The sequence below is a fragment of the Andrographis paniculata genome, unplaced genomic scaffold (assembly GCF_009805555.1).
Source record: "Andrographis paniculata isolate CXL003 unplaced genomic scaffold, ASM980555v1 Contig69END, whole genome shotgun sequence".
NCBI lineage: Eukaryota > Viridiplantae > Streptophyta > Magnoliopsida > Lamiales > Acanthaceae > Andrographis > Andrographis paniculata.
Window position 1 is genome coordinate 7,043,115 of NW_026137605.1, and position 19,451 is coordinate 7,062,565.

Genomic DNA, 19,451 nt, shown 5'->3' on the forward strand with positions numbered 1-19,451 from the left:
TGTATTTTTTTTATAGTAATATCATGTGATGTTTATTAGCACACGATGTGTTGTTAGCACAGTTAAAATTCAACATAGTAACCATGCATATTTCTAAATGTATTTCTCATTTCGTCCCATATTAAGGGTACCATGAACTTTTTGCGTGTTGATATTTGAATATTAATTATTATATAATACATACTCCAAATTAAGAGAAAAGAACAAAAATACCTCTATTAGTTTCTTATAATACAAATACAATGACATTTGTGGAGTAAATTATACAAATATAATGATATTTTTTATGTTAAGTACAATGACACAAAAAAATACCGTCATTCTTATGTGACAGAGGTAATAGTATTTTTCTTTTCACTATCTGAATTGTCTAAGTTTATAATAATATAATAATGGAAATCAAAAGAAACAAGAGCAAAAAATAATTACCTCAATAATAAGTGATCAAAACCTAACAAGTGACATAAAAATAGGTCTAAATCAAGATAAGATATTTGTTTGTTTTATAGTTCAAAAAAAAAAGATAAAATTTGTCAAATACAACATTTCAATAGTTGATATTTGATGAAATAAAGAAGAAGATGGTTAAAGAATAGAACAACTGTTTTCTCTTCGGTTTTCATTGAAGTTATGAAATAGACATATTTCTAATTGCATGAAAATCAGTCCTATAGGATCTAATATGATAGAAATTATAAGAAGTGGTCCCATGAAAATAATGTACCATCTGTGCACGGATGAAATCTAATAACAAATTTTGTTAATTTGGAATAATCAAGAATACGGGATTGGGCTTCTCATGGATTGGGTTCCTCTATATTGGCTTCTCTCAACATTCGCCCATCAAGGTGAATTTTGGTAGTATATCCCAAGTTCAACTTGCAACAGACGCGACGAAGATGGGTAGTTGACTGTCCCTTCGTCAACACATCAACCAATTACTTTTCAGATGAGACAAACTGAAGAGTGATAACACCTTCTGCAAAATGATGGCAAATGAAGTGGCAATCCACCATATGAATTGTGGATTGATTGTTGCAGAAAATTGGTATGTAAGAGGTGACGGGAATTTACAGCTTATGTATCAAGTATGTCATCCACAGTACCTCAGAAACTGTGGCAGTCAATGCTCTGTACTCTACTTCAGCAGAAGATTTAGCCAAAATTGTTTGTTCTTGATTTTCCACGATATAAAACATGATCCAAGAAATAGGCAATAACCCATAAGAGATTTCCGAGAGTTCGATCATGACCCATAGTCTGCATCTGAAAATTCCCTAAGTTTGAGCTCCTTACCAACTGGAAAGAGGAGATGTAAGTTCATGGTTCCCTTTAAATGTCTTAGGATCCGTTGTACAGCCTTCTAGTGTTCAATAGTTGGATTGGCCATGAATTAGCTCAGCTATTGAACATAGTAGCACGTGCCTGGTCTTGTCATGGTGAGATATAGGAGTCTTACCGCAATGTGTTTATAGTTTCCAGGATTTGAGGTGACTTGTCTTCTATTTTGCTGAAGTTTCCAGTTTGTGACAAATAGAGTGTCGCAGGGTTAGCATCTTGCATTCTAGTCTCCAAAAGAATATCTTGAATCAACCTATGTTGGGAGACAGCCAAAGCAACAGATCTTTCAATCTGGATTCCAAGAAATCAGTCAGCTTGGTTCAGATCTTTGATGGTGAATGTTTGATCCAAATACTTTTTAACTCTTGTGATGGTTTGGGAATTAGTTCATGTGATAAAAATGTCATCAACATATACCAATAACATAATAATGTCAGTGTCTTTATTAAGGATGGATAGGTAGTGGTCGTGAGTGGATTGTTTGAAACCATACTCCAACACCTTGGTGGTGAACTGTTTGTACCATAGGCCTACTTAAGCCAATAAAGAGACTTCTTCAACTTGCAAAAATGGACTGGAGGAACATTATAGCCTTGAGGTGAAACCATGTATATCTCCTTATCCAAAGATCCATGCAAGAATGCATTATTAATTTGAACTATGACAACTTTAGCAACAAGAGAAAATGAATCAGTGAAGTCTTGTCCAGGAATTTGAAGGTATCATGTGGACACAAGATGAGCTTTGTACATCTGAATGCTTCCATCACCATTCATTTTAATTTGGTAAATTCATTTGCATGACGTTGGACGAGCTCCATTTACCAAGACAATGATGATCTCTCATGTTTCTTTCTTTTCCAAGCATTCAACTCTTCTTGTATGGAATCTTTCCATTCTTTTACATGTTGAGCTTGAATGTAAGAAGTCGGTTTCTGATCATGATCAGATAATGTAGCATGCCACACATGTAGGTATGCTGACCTATTTTTTGCTATGGAATTAGTGGCAGGACATATGTAGTCATTAAGCCAAGCCGGTGGTTTCCCTTGTTTAGGTGGTAGTTCAGTTGGCAAGGTGTTAAGAAGGATAGAAGAATGGTAGGAAGGCTCATTGGATTTAGATCCAGTATCACCAAAGTGATGACTATGAGATGACTCTTCTTTTAGCAGTGTAATGGTATTACTTTGAGGAGTGGTGTTTGTTGTGCTGTAAGGGGTGGTGTGCGGTGTTAATATGGGATCAATGGTGATAAGAATAGGATCATAAGGACTAGGACAAGCAAGAATATTGGACAGGGGTGGTGATTGAGAATTAACAACATAATAGGAAAATTCATGCTTATAAAAGATTACATCATAGACAACAATTCATTCCTGGTTCTCTATATCAAAGAGCTTAAAGTCTTTTTGGCTGACCGGATAATAAAGAAAAATAAACTTGAGGGCTTTAGTGTCAAGTTTGGTTTTATCAAGTGTGATGTTGGTTGCATAAAAGAGACACCTAAACACCTTAAGGTGATCATAGATTGATTGGATTTGATAGAGTTTTTGTAGGGAATGACCCCGTCAAGAACTGAGGTAGGGGTTCTGTTAAGTAGCTATAAGGCATGGAGAAGATCATATCCCTAAAATTTATTGGGCAAGGAAGCATAAAAGGGTAGAATTTGGTCACTTGCAACAAGTGCTTGTACTTGATCTCCACTCATCCATTTTGTTAGGGAGAATATGGACATGAGTGCTCATGGATGATGCCATATTTATTAAACAGGGCTCTACAATTTTGGTTAAGGAATTATGTTCCATGATCAGTTCTTACCTTATTTATTTGGGAATTGAACTGATTTTGGACTAGAACAAGGAAAGTTTATATTATTTGATGGATGTTTTGTTTATTAGGCAAAAGATAGGTCCATATGCCTAAAGAATAATCATCAACAATTGTTAAAGGAATAATGACATCTATTTAAAGTGAGAGACTTAGGTGGTTCGTAGCATATAAATACGCGAGAGCTTTGTTGACCTGCTTAGTTGTGAGCCGAATTTAATCCCAATTAAAGAGATGAATCAGAGGGATAGCGTCACTAGTGAAACGTTAGAAGAATAATTCATTGGACATAAGTGTTTGCCTATCGGGTCATAAAAATGTTCAATGACAATGGCTTTTCTAACAAATAATGTTCTTTGTCGGATGTCGCTGAAGCTTTGTTGTAAATCCCCTAAGGTCAAGTACTAACCGAGTCAAAAGTCAAGTTTAAGCGAAAAAGTATGATCACGTTCGTTCCACCGAACCGTCCCGCAATTATACATATATTATCCGCTATCACACCATTGTCATCCCGCTCATTTCATCCATATAAATATAGCCATTGAGGAACGCAAAAGTCACACACAAATGTCTCATTCTATTATCTTCGAGATACGTATATTTTATTGTTTTTTAGTTCAATTTAATTTCCACGTATTTATCTTTTCAGCCCTTTCGATTGCATTAACTCATTGCATTTTTTTAATTAAATATAAGATATTTGCATATTCTCTGAGTTCGACCTGGACACTCACCGGTTAAAGAATTTTTTTTATTTATTTTTGACAAAGTTTTTGGAGTTACTACATGAACACGCACAATATTATTTTTATTTTATAGATATATCATTTTTTTGTATCTTAAAGATATTTTTAAATCTCCCAAAACTCATGATTTACCTTTTCATGAGTTTTGAGTGAGCTTTACATGAACACTCTTAGAAGGTGGATCAATGGTTAGTAATTGTTGCTAAAGTTCTTGAAGCTTGGTAGTATAAGCAGCAATGGAATCATCACTTTACTTTAGAAATGTAAGTGATGAATTGAGTTGATGGAAAATTGAGCCATTTGATTGCTCATACTTTTCTTTAATGTTCTTCCAAAGTTCTTTGGCTGCGGAGACAAAGATAATACGCCTTCAAGTTATAGAATCATAGAGTTGATCAACCAAGTTTTGATCAATGCATCTACATTTAGCCATGCTTTATACCCTGGACTGTCCTCCCCTAGTTTGGATAACTTTCCAGTAAGGAACTCATTTTTTCCTTTGGTAATGAGTGCATTCCACACTCTACAAGACCAGGTGAAGTAATTATTTCCGTTAAGAGGGACTGAGGATAGACATAGATTTGGTTGATTTCCATTAGTTAACAACAAAGCTTTGGGCAAGTAAGCTTACTGTGTGGAGACAATTTCAATTCCAAATGAAGCTGTTGCTTCAGCGGTACGAACTGTTTCAACAATTATTGCTTGGTTAAAGGATTTCATTTGAGGTAAAATATGAGACATGATAAATCTCTAAAATCACATAATCTGCTCTGATACCATATGAAATCAAGAAGAATACGATTAAAGAACATAACAAAATAGGAGCACTCTTTTCTCTTCGGTTTTCATTGAAAATATGAAAATGACATATTTTTAATTGTATAAAAATAAGTCCTATAGGATACAGAAATTTAGAAAAGTGATTCCATGTGTACTAATTGTGCACGGATGAAATCTAATAATAAATTCTTTTAAATTAGAATAATAAAAGAATATGAGATTCGACTTCTTATAGATTGGATTCCTCTGTATAAGCTTCTTCTCTATACAACTTTTGAATAATTGATATTGAATAGTCCAATAAACCCAATTTAATTATGTTACATAAGAACATTTTATTTTATTTCTTTGTATAATGTTTATGCTGCAAAAATAAATAGTACAATAGACTTTTGAGCACACATACAACAAAAGTTAACAATTATTTTTATATTAATTCAAATTTAATAATTTTATAAATTATATAAAAATGTAAGTTAAAATTTAAATATTTATTAAAAATATAATTTATATATGATACTTATATTTGAGAGCATCTGCTATAGTTGTTACCTCTAAACTATTATTTTATTTATCTCTTTCATTCACGTCATATTCATTTCAATATTCAAATTACTTTTTTTATCATTAGTTGTAGTTAATTATTTTCAATTAAGTACCTTTACTATTTTATAATACTTACAATAATTTATTTATTTTTATATATTTTTATTATGTAGTAATATAATAAAAATAATTTATCTATTTATACATAGATTTATATTTATTGTCTAATAATATTTTTATATAATATTATAACTTAATTTTTAAATAATAATCTATGTAAATTTTAATAATTTAAATCATATAATTTATTATTTTAAAATTTGAAATAGAAAAAATTAGAGACAAAAAAATTAATTTTAAAATATGATAGATTAATGAGTTTTAAATATATTTATAGATAATTTTTATTGAATTTAAAATTTAAAATTTTAAGATTTTAAAAAAATAAAAATAATATTTAATTAATTTTTATTATTATTTTTTTTTTTGAAGGTAATCGATTTTTGAAAAAGATGAAAATTTAAAATAATTATATTTACAAAGGTAATGAGTTCTTGAAAAAAAGACAATGATTATTGTTTCTGTCTGATAACAGAAACGCGAGATAGATAGGGCAAAGCGCTTTTTGGCACTTCCGATTTACGTATCCATTCTCCTCAGAGCATTTTCAATCTCTTTCATCAGAGGTCTGTCCAAATTCCACAGCGACTTCTTTACAAAACCCTCTCAAAAACCTACTTCATATGATACTAAAGTGAAGGGAATTTGCAATGCAGAACCTGAATTTACCTCTGATCCAAAAAGTTGGGGGATTCACAGTTGAAAACCTCAGTAACGTTTCCTGTTTTAGATTTGCAATACCAACCGCAGTTCGTTTCAGCAAAAGAAAATTTGCGATTTCTAGCTCCATATGGGATGGGAAGTCCTCCAGGAACATCAATGTTAGTGTTAGGTCCCAATACTTGACTCCTGAAGAGCAGCAGTATCAGCAGCAGAAGTTTCCTTCACATAGCTCTAATTTTCACTCCCAGCCAGGTGGTTTCTATATGACTTATTTATTTAGTTATGTGCATATCTTATTGGGTGTAAAGTTCGAATCTACATATTCATGTTCCACAAATGTTGGAGATATAGAACCTGCTTGAGGTGAATTTATGATATGTAATTTATGCTGCACAGCATAAATTAAATGGAATAGAAAGGTTTTGAAAGGTGTAGAAATTCGTGTAGAATGCCAGACGTTCATATTTCTTGCATTGGGAGTTTCGGAAGGTTTTTATGTTTTGATTATTTCCTGATGTCTGTAAATGCTTAAAGTTCGGTAGCCTTCAGACAAATAGTTTGATTATGATTTTGAAGTAGAGAAATAATGCTTATTAAGTTCAATTCAATGCTAAATAGGTTAGATTTAACATATCACGCAGCCATTATTGTGAAAGTGCAATTTGAGTGTGCTTTTTATAATGTCTAATTTCATCTTTGGTCAAGAAAACAGGAATCACATTCTTCTTCAATATTTGGTGAAATATAGATTTTATGTAATATTGTAATGGATTAATTTTTCATAGAGAAAATGCCACCAAGGGTTTATGTTGGATACACGATCTACAAAGGGAAAGCTGCGCTGACAGTGGAGCCACGGCCCCCAGAGTTCACTCCCTTGGATGTATTTATGAACAATCCTTACTGCTTGCAGTTAATCCCATAATGTTTCTGTTATTCGATTGTTGATATCCTTAGTAGATTTATGTGAACTCGTTGGCCATATATTGTCTAGTCTGGGGCATTTAAGCTGTCAAAGGAGGGGTTTGTAATGCTCCAATTTGCACCAGCATCCGGTGTTCGCCAGTATGATTGGAGTAGAAAGCAGGTAATTAATTACCTTTCTATTTTCTGTTTGCTTACCTAAGCATTATGTTGATGCAATTGAGCATGTTACTGGATTTTCTCGAGAAAATCAGAAGTTTGAAGAAGGCCCTATTATCCTACCACAAATAAATAACATGAGCCAACTTAAGTTGTTGGTCTTTATTTCAAGTTTCTGAACCTTGTAATATTATATGAAATTTTGTTTACTTTGCATGATACATCAAATAAGTATTACTAGTTTCTACATGGTATGAGAGTAGGAGTATTCCCGTGTTTGAATTTTCACTGTACTCATTGATGAAAAAGAGGTTTGCATGCTTAGGCTTTGTGAAGGAACCTGCCTGCACGTGATTGTGGTGTATTGAGAGAATTAGAAGTATGATATGTGGCTAATGTCTCACATCCAATAATTAAGTAAGTGTAATCTCGAGTAGTAGCTTGAATTTTAGGTTTTAGAGACTAATTATAGTTAAACACTAAATAATCATCTTTACAAAATTTCTATGGATTTGTTGAGATTTATTTTAGTCATGGCATTCGATTTGTTGATCCGTACTTTGGACAACCCAAATATTAGAAGTTGGGACACTTTTGCTTAAATTTGTTATATATGAAAGATATGCAATTTGGTGACACTCTTGTGGCCAAAGGGAGTGAGTTTGTTAAGGGGAAATGGAAAGGTTAGCGATTGGAGCGGAATATCTGCTTCTTAGTGCTTAGACTGCTACAATCTTGCTAATGAAATAAATAGTTACCTTGAAAGTACCCTCTTTTATTTTTACTTTCTAAAGGAAAAAGAGGAAAATAGTCTAGTTCTCTGTGAATGTATTTTGCTGACAAGCTAAGAATATGATATATATTATGCCATTGGTTTTCTTAATAAAAACTGAGTTGATTGAAGTGAACACTTTCTCCTTAGGAGGATGGCTGCATACCAGGGGGAAAGAAGGATTACACTACGGCTAGTATGTTTAGCTCTAGGCATCCTAGGCTCTCAATCCATACCTCTAGCTTACCTTGGGAACTAGTTGATGATAACCTAGTCAATGCTGTAAGAGATACTTCTATTAGATAATGATACATCTATTCAAGTTTATTGAAGAGAAAGGAGTAGGGATTTATTAGCTCATACTCGTACAGCACGTGTGATGTGAACTTGGGGTTCTCTGGATTATGAACAAGACCTGGGTGAGCTTCTAGCTGATTATCTGGTGATCACTACCTAGAATGAGCCATATATCGTATTGGTAGTTTTTGTCAACAGTGATTTCTACACAATAGAAAAAGGTGGATGGCCCGCCAGTTTGGTAGAGTCGTGATTTTCTTTCATTGAAATTAATAGTCTCGAGATCCATGGTGATCACTGATAGTCTGTGCAAATGGCAAGCTAATCTTCTCCTGATTAGTTTTATGCATTCTGTCCCCTAATGCACCAAACATGGGTGCTTGGGTTGAGGCTATCCCATGGTGATTATTGAGAACTTCAACTCGATACCTTCGTATCTTCATATAGTATCGTGTAATCTTGAAACAAAATACAACAATACAATGGCTGATGTGAGTATATTAGAGAAATGGTTCTCTGCTCTTAACTAATTATCTGTTCAATTCTCTAAAAGTCTTCTTTGCTTTTAATTAGTTATCTGTTACATTATTTGAAATATTAATTTAACTCGGTGCAATTGTGTATCTAATTCTGCTTTGTCTGCCATTTCCCCCTCTCATAACAACTTGCATTTCCACTTTTCAGGTGTTCTCTCTATCAGTGACTGAAATAGGAAATGTACTCAGCCTTGGAGCAAGAGATTCTTTTGAGTTCTTTCATGACCCTTACAAAGGAAAGAGGCAAGAACTTCTTATGTGTAGAGACAAATATTCTGTCTGATTTAACTTTTTCGACGTCTGAACTCTAAAACATAAAGATCAAATAATCATGCATAGTAACCTCACTCTAAACTTCTCTGCATTTGATCATTCTTCTCAAGTATATTTCTTGCTAGGGGGTCGTCATTCGACTGTTTGATCTTGCTAGTTACCATACATATGCCTATATCTGTGAAGCCTTCATTCGTTGCTTTAATTTTGCAGCGATGAAGGTAAGGTGAGGAAAGTATTGAAAGTCGAACCCCTGCCGGACGGCCATGGCCACTTCTTCAACCTCAGTAGATCCCTAAACATGCCCTTGAAATTTTTGTCAACATTTTTCTATAATGTGCTTAGTATCTCGAATCCACGATTTTGCTGATCCATTTATTTGTAGGTGTCCAGAACAAGCTAATCAACTCGGACGAGAGCATTTACATCCCGATCACTAAAGCAGAATTCGCTGTTTTAGTATCATCATTTAATGTAAGATGATCCTTTTGTGCTTGTCCGATTATTGTTTCGGCTATTTCTTGGCATTGCTCAAACTTGTTGTCCTGTCCTGTCCTGTCCCTTGCAGTTCATTGTGCCGTACCTCTTAGGCTGGCATACATTTGCAAGCTCCACAAAACCGGAGGATCCGACCCGGACGAACAGATCGGGTGCAGAGTTAGAATGGAACAGATGAGAGAGTAAATGCTGATTATGGATGATGACTCTAAAAAAAAAAACTTCTGTTACTGCTTGTTTAAGTTCTTGTTTTGTTTTGTGATATTCGTGTTCTAATTTATTAGTCGTTGTTGATGTTGCTTGCGAATGTCATTTTTCTGGCTTTCTGGCTTTAATGGATGCACTTCACAGTGTTGATAATTGCACGTGGCAAATTTGTAAATTAGTAGGAATAAGTTTTCCCCATTTCCTTACTTAGATAGGATAAAAGCGTGTACGAGGTTGTAACACGTGTACTTTTCTGTACACGTGGCGGGCTCGCGTTTACCCACGGTAAGTAAGCAAAAAGACTGATCCATTTTCTTCAGGGCTCACACCTTCGTCCGGAAACGACCTAGGAGAGAAAACCCTCTTCTGATTTGCCTTCCACTCTTCGACGACTGAGGTAATGAAATTCTGTCTGTTCTTGTTTTCTTTCAATTCAATCATCGTAATATCCGAACCAGCTCGTGCAAGATTGATCGATCGAAATTGTTTCGCAGAAATGGCTAGCATACAAGGAGGACCCAGGACGAGTGACGATTTACAGAGCAACGATGCCTATTTCCAGATGGTGCAAAGCAAGAAGAAGCTACCTCGTTCATTACAGGAATCTCTGACGGGTTCCTTTGCAAGAATCCCCGTCTCGTCGTTCCCGCACGTCCCCGGCGGCAAAGGTGAAAGACCCATCCCTAATCTATGAACATTTCATAATATATATATATATATATATGTTTATGGTATTCGATCGATTGACAGTGATCGAGATTCCGGCCGACACGCTCATCGTCGACGCCGTCAAGATCCTGTCGGATTCCAACATCCTGTCCGCCCCCGTGACCAATCCTGCCTTCGCCGACGACACGGATTGGAAGAAACGGTATTTGGGAATCCTGGATTACTCTGCTATTATCCTCTGGGTGCTCGCGAATACCGAATGCGCAGCCGCCGACGTGCTTAGTCAGGAGCCCTGCAAGTCCACGACAGTAAAATTCCTGTTGAAATAAAGACAGTAGACTACTAATACGATGTCCCCATTTGATGAAACTGACGAGGTCTGGATATGTAATTTGCAGGTTATGTCGATCCTGAAAACATACCGTTGGGCGCCATTTGTTCCGGTGTCGCCGGACAGCTCGATGCTGAGCGTAATGCTACTGCTTTCCAAGTACAGGCTTAGGAACGTACCCCTGATCGAACAGGGCAACGGGTCGATTCAGAACTACATAACTCAATCTGCAGTGGTGACAGGGCTCCATCGATGCAAAGGGAGGGACTGGTTCGACTACATCTCTGCCTGTCACTTGTCGGATCTTGGCCTGCCTTTCATGTCCCCCGATCAGGTACAAATACAATTGATTTGGATGGATCATTTTTGGTTAATTGAGCATTAGTGTAAGACATTTATGTATGGTTGGATGCTGATGTTGAATGTGGATTAGGACAGCTTGTGACTGTCCAGGACAGCGATTTGATCCTGGAAGCATTTAAGCAGATGAAGGACAAACAAATCGGCGGTCTGCCTGTAATCGAGAGCGGAACGAAGAAGATTCAAAGCTCCATAAGTGTAAGAGATGTTCAGTACTTACTGTACAATACTGAGCTATCTCCCAAATTCAGGTCTGATAATGTGTGTAGCTGTTTGATTTTGAGCATAAAATGGTGGAATCTGAAATATCAATCTTCAGGGAGCTTACTGTGAAGGACTTCATAAGTAGCATTGGTTCGGACAAACTGAAAACGTGCAAGCCGGATTCGACTCTAGGCGACGTGATCGAAGCACTTGCTTCGATGGCGGTTCACAGAATTTATGTGGTTGGAGATGATGAGGTTCTTGTGGGAGTGATTACGCTGAGGGATGTGATCTCGTGCTTCATTAATGAGCCCGCGAAATTCTTCGAGAATTTCTTCGGGTTTGGCGGACAGGAGGGGCTGAATCGGTAATAATATACTTATACCAGTAGTAGTATAGATTTTAGGTTGGGGGGAGGGTGGGTGAATTGTAAGTGAGGGAGGGTCTTATTATGCAGAGGATTTGGCAGAGCAGTTGCTAATTACTATGGTTGGATCTGCCTTGTATGTAGCATATGTCTGTCTTGTCTTCCTTGGGTTGTAGTAGTGTTCATACTTCTCATGAACTCTTATCTGCAGCCAAAAATATTTATTTTGGTTCCAATATATTAAAAAAAAAAAAAAAAAGTATCGGTTCCACCGTTTAACAAAAATTGCTGAACTGGACTTAACACAGTTGATTTGGAAATTATACGATCAAACAAAAATTCCTGACTTGGAAACAACACACGACTTGGAATATGATAAGATGCACCGATTATGTATAATTATATATAATTATGTTGCTATATAGCTGTGTATAGTCACACGCTAGTGTTCAATTTTACATAATTGTGTATATATATATATATATTTTGTCTAAAATTTTAATTTTTTTAAGGTATATTTTTTAAAAATATACTCCATGTTCCTTTGGGGGTTTTGTAGTAATTAAAAAATAATAGTATTTTATTAGTGAGTAGAAGTATGTAAGATGTTTTGATATTTTTATCTTATGTAAAAAGTAATTGCATGTGTAATAGTATGTTTGTAATTTAGATAAAAGTTAAGGATATTTTTATATTCGTATTTGAATATTTTTACTAAAACAGAAAAGAAATATTTTAGAGTGGGATATACGAAAATAATTAAAAGAGTACTTTGAGTTGAAATGAAACTGAGGGAATATATATTTTGAATTTAGAAGAACTACAATTAAAATGAAAAAAATCAATAATAATCTTTATATTTACCAAAAATTATTCTTTGCATTTCAATACAATTTCAAGACGTACACTATCGCATTATTTCCATGTCTTTTTTTTCTACCGTATGAATCACATTAGGTTCATGATATTTTGATTATAAATTAATTTTTAATATAACATAAAAAAAAATAAAAAATAATTGTTTAATTGAATGTTTGTAAGTGGAAACATTTTGGTGAATAATAAAATGTTAAACAAAATTTTTCAAAAGAATATAACGCTATGAATTTTTATATTGGAACCAAAATTGATATATTTAATTATATTGAGATTATTATTGGTTTTTTTTTTCCTTTTAACTGCATCTAACTATTCTTAATTCAAAATATTATTTTTTAAAAAAATATATAACAAAAAAAATACAAAACCGTGGATAATTGTAGACGACCTAGATGTTTTCAGGTCAGCTTCTCGTCATTCCTGTTAAAGTACACATCAACAATATTCGTTAGTTTTTCAACGATGAGGTCAAAATTAATTGAAATTGTTTTTAATAAAATTAAATTAATGGATTTTATTATATTGAGAACAAAATTCATACATTTTGATTATATTGAAATTAATTATTTTTTTCCCCTTAAATATATATTTTATATTATATCAAAATTTAATTTTATCTTTTAAAATATTATATCAATATATATATTTATATAGTACGAAACAATTATTTAATTCAAAATTTTATTAGTATTACTCCCGTCCGTTTAAACAATAAGTATACATTTATTTATTTTTGGCATTGAGTAGGTAAAAATAGTATAATGACATTTTTGCTCTTATTTTTTTGGTATAAAAGTAATGATGTGATGTAAAGCAAGAGTATTTATAAAAAAAAGTGAAGTATTAATGAAATTATTACTTTGTAATTGAATGTCCAAAAATAGAAATATGTATACTTTGTAGCTAGACGGGAGTATAATTTAAACTATATGTGTTCTTTTGTTTTTAACTTTTTCTAATAAAATTATCCGATAAATATTCAAAAATTTTCAACTCCAATACTGTATACTTTGCCCTTGGGGTGTTTTGTTTGGGGGTTTGGATTTTGTATTAGAATTTGAATATTAAAATTTTTTATTTGAATAGTTGTATGATGTGATATAAACAGGTGTTGATATAATATTTTGAATATAACATTGATTTTTAATATAATATAAAAAAGAAAAAATAGGTGTTTGATTTGACATTTTTGAAATTTTTTTTTGGATAAATAGTATAATTAGGGGAAAATCCCCAAAACAAACACACCCTAAGTATTTAGAACTATTCATCAATGCAAAAAATATTTATTTATAAATAAATAAATTATTTTTTTTAAAAAAAATTTTATAACAAAATATATATTTATTCAAACTATTTACACTCCTTTTGTCCCTGATAAATTTTTTGTTTAAATTTTATAAATGTAAATTAGTATTTTATAGATATATAATATAATAAATTAATATAATATTCATTTCATCTTTGAAAAATAATATGAAAAATATAATAATAATAATAAGTAAAAATACTTTGGTATTTAATAAAAAAATTATTTTTTTAAAAAAAAATGAAAAAAATGAATTTGAATAGACTAAAATGACTAATAAGAAAATTATTTAGTGAATTAAAGAAATATTATTTATTTTTTCATTTTGATCTCCCTCATAATAAATTATTCACTTTTTATAATTTTACTATCTATTTAATATTAAAAATATTACTTATAATTTATAATATATTACATAAATATTATTATTTTATATCGTACAATATTAATAAAGTTATATCTTATCACTTTTATTTAATTTGTATTTACATATCAATATTATATTAATATTTAAAAACACTGCTATAAAAAGCAACCCATAATCATTTAAGAGATGATTATAGAGATGAAGAGACTACATTTATACAAGATTAATTCAAATATTAATATTTTATTATTATTATTTATAAACAATATATTATATTAATTTATAATAAGAGATCCGTAGAATTTGATGATTTGTATATCATTATAAATATTTAATTATTTTTACGATCGAAAGAGATAATTTCAGATTTTTATTCTTTAACACTCAAATTTCTTTAAAAACTCCAAAAATCAACAAAAGCCTATTCAAATGGAGCATAATGTACATTTCACATAACCAAAAAAAAATAAAATTAAGGTAATTTGTTGTTAATGTAATGAAGCAGAGAAACTTGTGTTTACGAAGTGCAATAAAGTGTAGTCTCTCGGACAAAATAATGTAATAAAATTCAGAAGGTCACTGATGTAGTATGTTGTTTCCTTTGTTGGTTCAATCAAATCCTTTAGGGGCAGCCACGCCGAGGGAGTTGTCGGCGGCGGCGGCGGCGGCGCCGGCGGAGGAACGGCTGAGGCAGTATTTGGCAATCTCCCTGAACTTGGGGACACTGCGAAGATCGACTTTGGTTCCATCTTTGAGGGTAATGACAATGTCGCCCCACTCGCCAATAAACCTCGGAACCACCTGAACGTCCTTGATGACGTCATACGAGAAGTCGCTTCTGTCCTGACCGGTCAGCCCTGAGATGACCGTTACCCGCAGGTTGCTGAATCTGTACCTCAAAAAGAAGGCCCTGAAGGCGGCGGCCACCGTCAACGGGAGCCACAGCAGAGTGAACCCAAGGAGGAGGTTCACCACCAGGTCGCCGTAGTGAGCGCCGCCGTCGAAGAAGATGCTTTCACCTTCGCGGGCGCCGCCGCCCTTTCTGGCGAGGGGCTTTGATGTGGAGGAGGACGCGTGGAGCTTGGTGATTGGGCGGAGGGAGGAGGAGAATTTGGGATTGGGCCTGGCGGAGAGAAGTGCGGCGGAGGAAGGGTGGGGGACGGCCGGGAACGGCGGACAGGCGGCGGAGGTGGCGGCGATGGCCATGGGAATGGAGGATGGGTGTGGCGGGCGATGGAGGAGGAGTGGTTGTGGAAGGAGGAGGTTTTAGTTGGTTGATTTTGGGTGGATAGGGCATGCCGACGTGGCAAAATCTCAGCCAATGAATCTGGATTTTCGCCGGATATTGACCGATGCTTGGAGACTCCCGGAGTTGAGCTCCATTCCTCCCCTCGTTTCAGCAAATTTTTGGGCGTCTAAAACAGACCAAATTTGGGCCTTTATGGAATATACCCTATTTGCTTGGGCCTTGAGAATTAAATACTCTCTTCTTGTTGAAAAATTACTATTTTTTTATTTTCGTTCGTTTCGTAATTAAGGTTATAATTTTTTAATTTAGTAATTTACTGCTTATTTAATATAATAAATACTCTTTCAACTTACAATATATTACACAAATACCATTATTTTTTATATTACACGATACTAATATTCAAAAAATCTACGTGCAAAACAACAAATGTCACCATTCCATATTCTATTAAAAGTTGAAAGTATTATATATCACGAAACGTACTTTGAATAATAATAATGTCATTATCGACATCAATATGTATCTAAGTAGCTACATATTTTAAATAAAACTTTTTATTTTTCATACAATGAATGTAATAAAATTGTGTTAAAATATTTTTATATTTATATATCTTTTAAATTAAGCAATTTATTTTTATATAATTATATTTAATTTATATTTATATTATTATATACTATTTATTTCAATTATTATTCTATAATTTAATAAATACGTCAATTAAATTTATTAGTTGATTCATCACAATTTATTTAATTTATATAACATCAAATACTTTTTCTTTTAGATAATATGATGATAAATAATACTCTCTCCGTCCCTTAACAATCTATCAATTTTTCTATTTTGGTCCGTCACATAACAAAGTATCCATTTAGTTTTTTAGTGTTTGTACTATTTACCTAACATTACAAATACCCTTCAAATTTATAATATATTACACAAATGTCATTACGTTTATATCATACAATACTAATAAGGATAATTTAATCTTTTTACCCTTATTTTTACTTTATTCCAATATAATACTAATATTTTTAAAACTCCGTTCAAGAAGCAAATGACTATATAGATATGAAACAAAGAGAGTAATGATTTTTATGTAATTAAGTTTATAATATTTTTTTCAATTATGCGATCATTTTATATATATTTATACATTTAATTTAAATTAATATTATTATCTACTATTTAAGTCATTATTATTCTATAATTATATTTTAAAAAAATATATATAAAAAGAAAATATAAATAAACTTATTTATATATAATTCAGAAAATATAAATAAATATATATATGTATATCCAATATTTTTATAATTTTTCTAATTCGGTGGAAAAGTTGATAAATAATAAAAAAAAAATCATAATTTGCAATATAAGAGCTTAAAACTATGACTTTTTTAATTGAGATTTTTTCAATACAACACAGTTCACAAATAAACATTTAGAGACAAATAAATAAAAGTAATATAAAATTAAAGTCTATAAAAATACGTATATGGAGAAAAAATATGTTCATATTAGAAAGCAATCACAAAATCAAACAAATCTATTAATGATAATATAATAAATACCATAGTCGACAAAAAATATTGAAAATACAAATAAAAGATTATGTAGATCTTACATTAAATAGAATTTTAAAATATAGAATTAATATTAATAAAAAATTAGTAATATCTTAATATCAATCTAAGACCACCAAATGCACATAACAAATATGCTCAGTAATATTTTTAATTTGTGGTGCAATAATCCCAAATATATAATAATTTATTGTCTTCGAATTATATGAGTAATTCTGGACGAAATTAGGGACAAAATTAAATCCCTCCTTATTTATTATAGAATTACTCACAAAATACATTTTAGTAAGTAATTTACTCACAAAATTAGTTATATAATCTATTTCTGTTAGTAATTATCGACAAAATTACTCACAAAATTACATTATGTGAGTAATTATAAAATTAATATCTCAATCTCACTTTTCACTTGGCTCATACACCATCTACGAAAAATTAATATTTTTCCGCAATTTTCTTTACTTTAAATTATTTTTGTAGTAAAATTTATCATTCAATTACCAAAATTTAATTTTGTAACTAAAAATAAATTATCAACTATATCTTATAAATTTATAGTCATTTGTAATTTAATGACAACAAACAAGAATTATTTGAACGTTAAATTTTTTTCTAAAAATATAAATTGTCAAAATTTTTTTCTAATAAGAAAATAAATTATCAATTTATTATTCTAAAAAAAACATATATTATTAACTTAATAAAATCTAAAAAATAAGTTCACAAATTATAAATACATAAATAAAAAATATTTTATAAATTTTATTTGAAGAATTTTTATTTTATACTACTTATCAATTATAATTCATACTTTTTCTTTATCTTCATTTATCACATTCAATAAAGTAAATTAATTAATATCGTAAACTTAACCAATAATCTCAAATACTCGCCAACCTCTAAAAGTTACATTTATCTTTTGTGTCATTGTACTTAACATTAAAAATATCTTTATATTTGTATAATTTTTTGTACAAATATCATTCTATTAGTATTACAAGACACTGATGAAAAAATTGGAAAAATATTTTCACTTTACTTTTTTGCAATTTTTTCTTAATTTGTACTACATTTTGATATAATAATTAATATTTAAATATCAACTCGCAAAAAGCAAATGAGACCCTTGGAGCCAGACAAAAATAGTTTGTTTTTCCGCAATTCATATATGTATATATATATATATATATTAAATTATTAGTATTATTTTTTTAATCTTATATTTTAAGTTAATTGCGTTCATAGTGAAATTCACTTTAAACCGTTGTCCACACACCAGCTCGCCACACACACAAACAATTGCGAGCACACACTCACACTCACATTGTGACAGAGATGGCGGCGGCAACGGAGAGGTTTCGACGGCTAGCTTTCGGTGGCGATGGCGGCAAGCTTTCGGCGGTTGCTATGAGAATATATTTTTAGCAATGCAGATTTTTGGTGGGAAATGATATTTTAAAGGCAATATATTTTTCTTTTTCGTGTTTATTTGTAGATTGAGCTGTAATCGTGATTTCGTGAATTAAGTTTCAAATATCTTGGTATAATCTTATTAAAAAATTTTTGTTAATTTGAGGATTCGATTTTATTACTTTATCGATGATGGAGGAACAAAAAGCAGAAGCATAAGATTTGCAGATAGCTACGAATGAATCCAGAGGAATTGAAGACTCTGGAAAAATTACCGACGTGATCGAGAAAAAATACCATTAGAAGATCCTTTCACTCAACGATGTACACCCAATGTGCTTCAACAAATTCACCATCCCCTACAGAACTAATAACGGTCACTGGTTTTGCGGCGAGCTATTGTATAGAGCCTTTAATCCATGTTAGGGTTTTGAGGTTTTAGAAATCATTGATGATGACTTTTTCTTGTTGCGTTTTCTCAAAAATTTATTGTGGATCGTGATATTAACCTTTCAGAGTTTGCTTATCTTTTTCTTGCTAGCTTAATTCATATGTGTTCATTATTAGATCAACAATTTGATGAACAAAGTGAGATTTTTGTATTTTCAAACTTAATACATATGCCCTGATGATCATGCAACTGCTAAAGAGGATAAGCGTTCTACGGCGCTACCACGACCTCGATTATGTTTACAATTTTTTTGTACTATTCATCGATTATGGAACTATGAACTATAAATATCATGTGATTCATTCGTATTTTGTTTATTTGATATTTGGCATGATTCGATTTACTTAATGGTTTGAATTTGTGTTGTCATAATATAGTTTGAGACATGTATGGATAGATCGAAGTATAAATTTTTGAGGGGGTCGGGTTACTCACGAAAATTATTTTGTCTCAAGCATCATATTAACATATGCCAAGGAAAAATTTGTAAGTAAATTACTCACGAAATTACTCATAGAATTATTCCATCGCAAATAAGGAAGTTTGCTAATTTTTACTCACAAGATTATTCACAA

General features: G+C 32.0%; 3 protein-coding genes across 3 annotated transcripts; 2 read left to right on the plus strand and 1 right to left on the minus strand.

The window, feature by feature from the left end:
- The first annotated feature begins 5,871 nt into the window (after positions 1 to 5,871).
- On the plus strand, positions 5,872 to 9,779 carry LOC127263865 (single-stranded DNA-binding protein WHY1, chloroplastic-like). The gene is made up of 7 exons (XM_051293134.1): positions 5,872 to 6,274; positions 6,808 to 6,905; positions 7,017 to 7,109; positions 8,859 to 8,953; positions 9,197 to 9,270; positions 9,369 to 9,457; positions 9,552 to 9,779. Exons 1-7 carry the CDS (start codon positions 6,010 to 6,012, stop codon positions 9,657 to 9,659), a joined length of 822 nt encoding a protein of 273 aa, XP_051149091.1. The 5' UTR covers positions 5,872 to 6,009; the 3' UTR covers positions 9,660 to 9,779.
- Positions 9,780 to 9,936: 157 nt separating this feature from the next.
- Positions 9,937 to 11,890, plus strand: LOC127263864 (SNF1-related protein kinase regulatory subunit gamma-1-like). The gene is made up of 6 exons (XM_051293133.1): positions 9,937 to 10,085; positions 10,183 to 10,356; positions 10,439 to 10,665; positions 10,756 to 11,022; positions 11,127 to 11,299; positions 11,368 to 11,890. Exons 2-6 carry the CDS (start codon positions 10,185 to 10,187, stop codon positions 11,621 to 11,623), a joined length of 1,095 nt encoding a protein of 364 aa, XP_051149090.1. The 5' UTR covers positions 9,937 to 10,085; positions 10,183 to 10,184; the 3' UTR covers positions 11,624 to 11,890.
- A 2,694-nt stretch (positions 11,891 to 14,584) lies between these two features.
- On the minus strand, positions 14,585 to 15,571 carry LOC127263419 (uncharacterized). The gene has a single exon (XM_051292428.1). It carries the CDS (start codon positions 15,378 to 15,380, stop codon positions 14,784 to 14,786), a length of 597 nt encoding a protein of 198 aa, XP_051148385.1. The 5' UTR covers positions 15,381 to 15,571; the 3' UTR covers positions 14,585 to 14,783.
- Between the last annotated feature and the right edge of the window lie 3,880 nt (positions 15,572 to 19,451).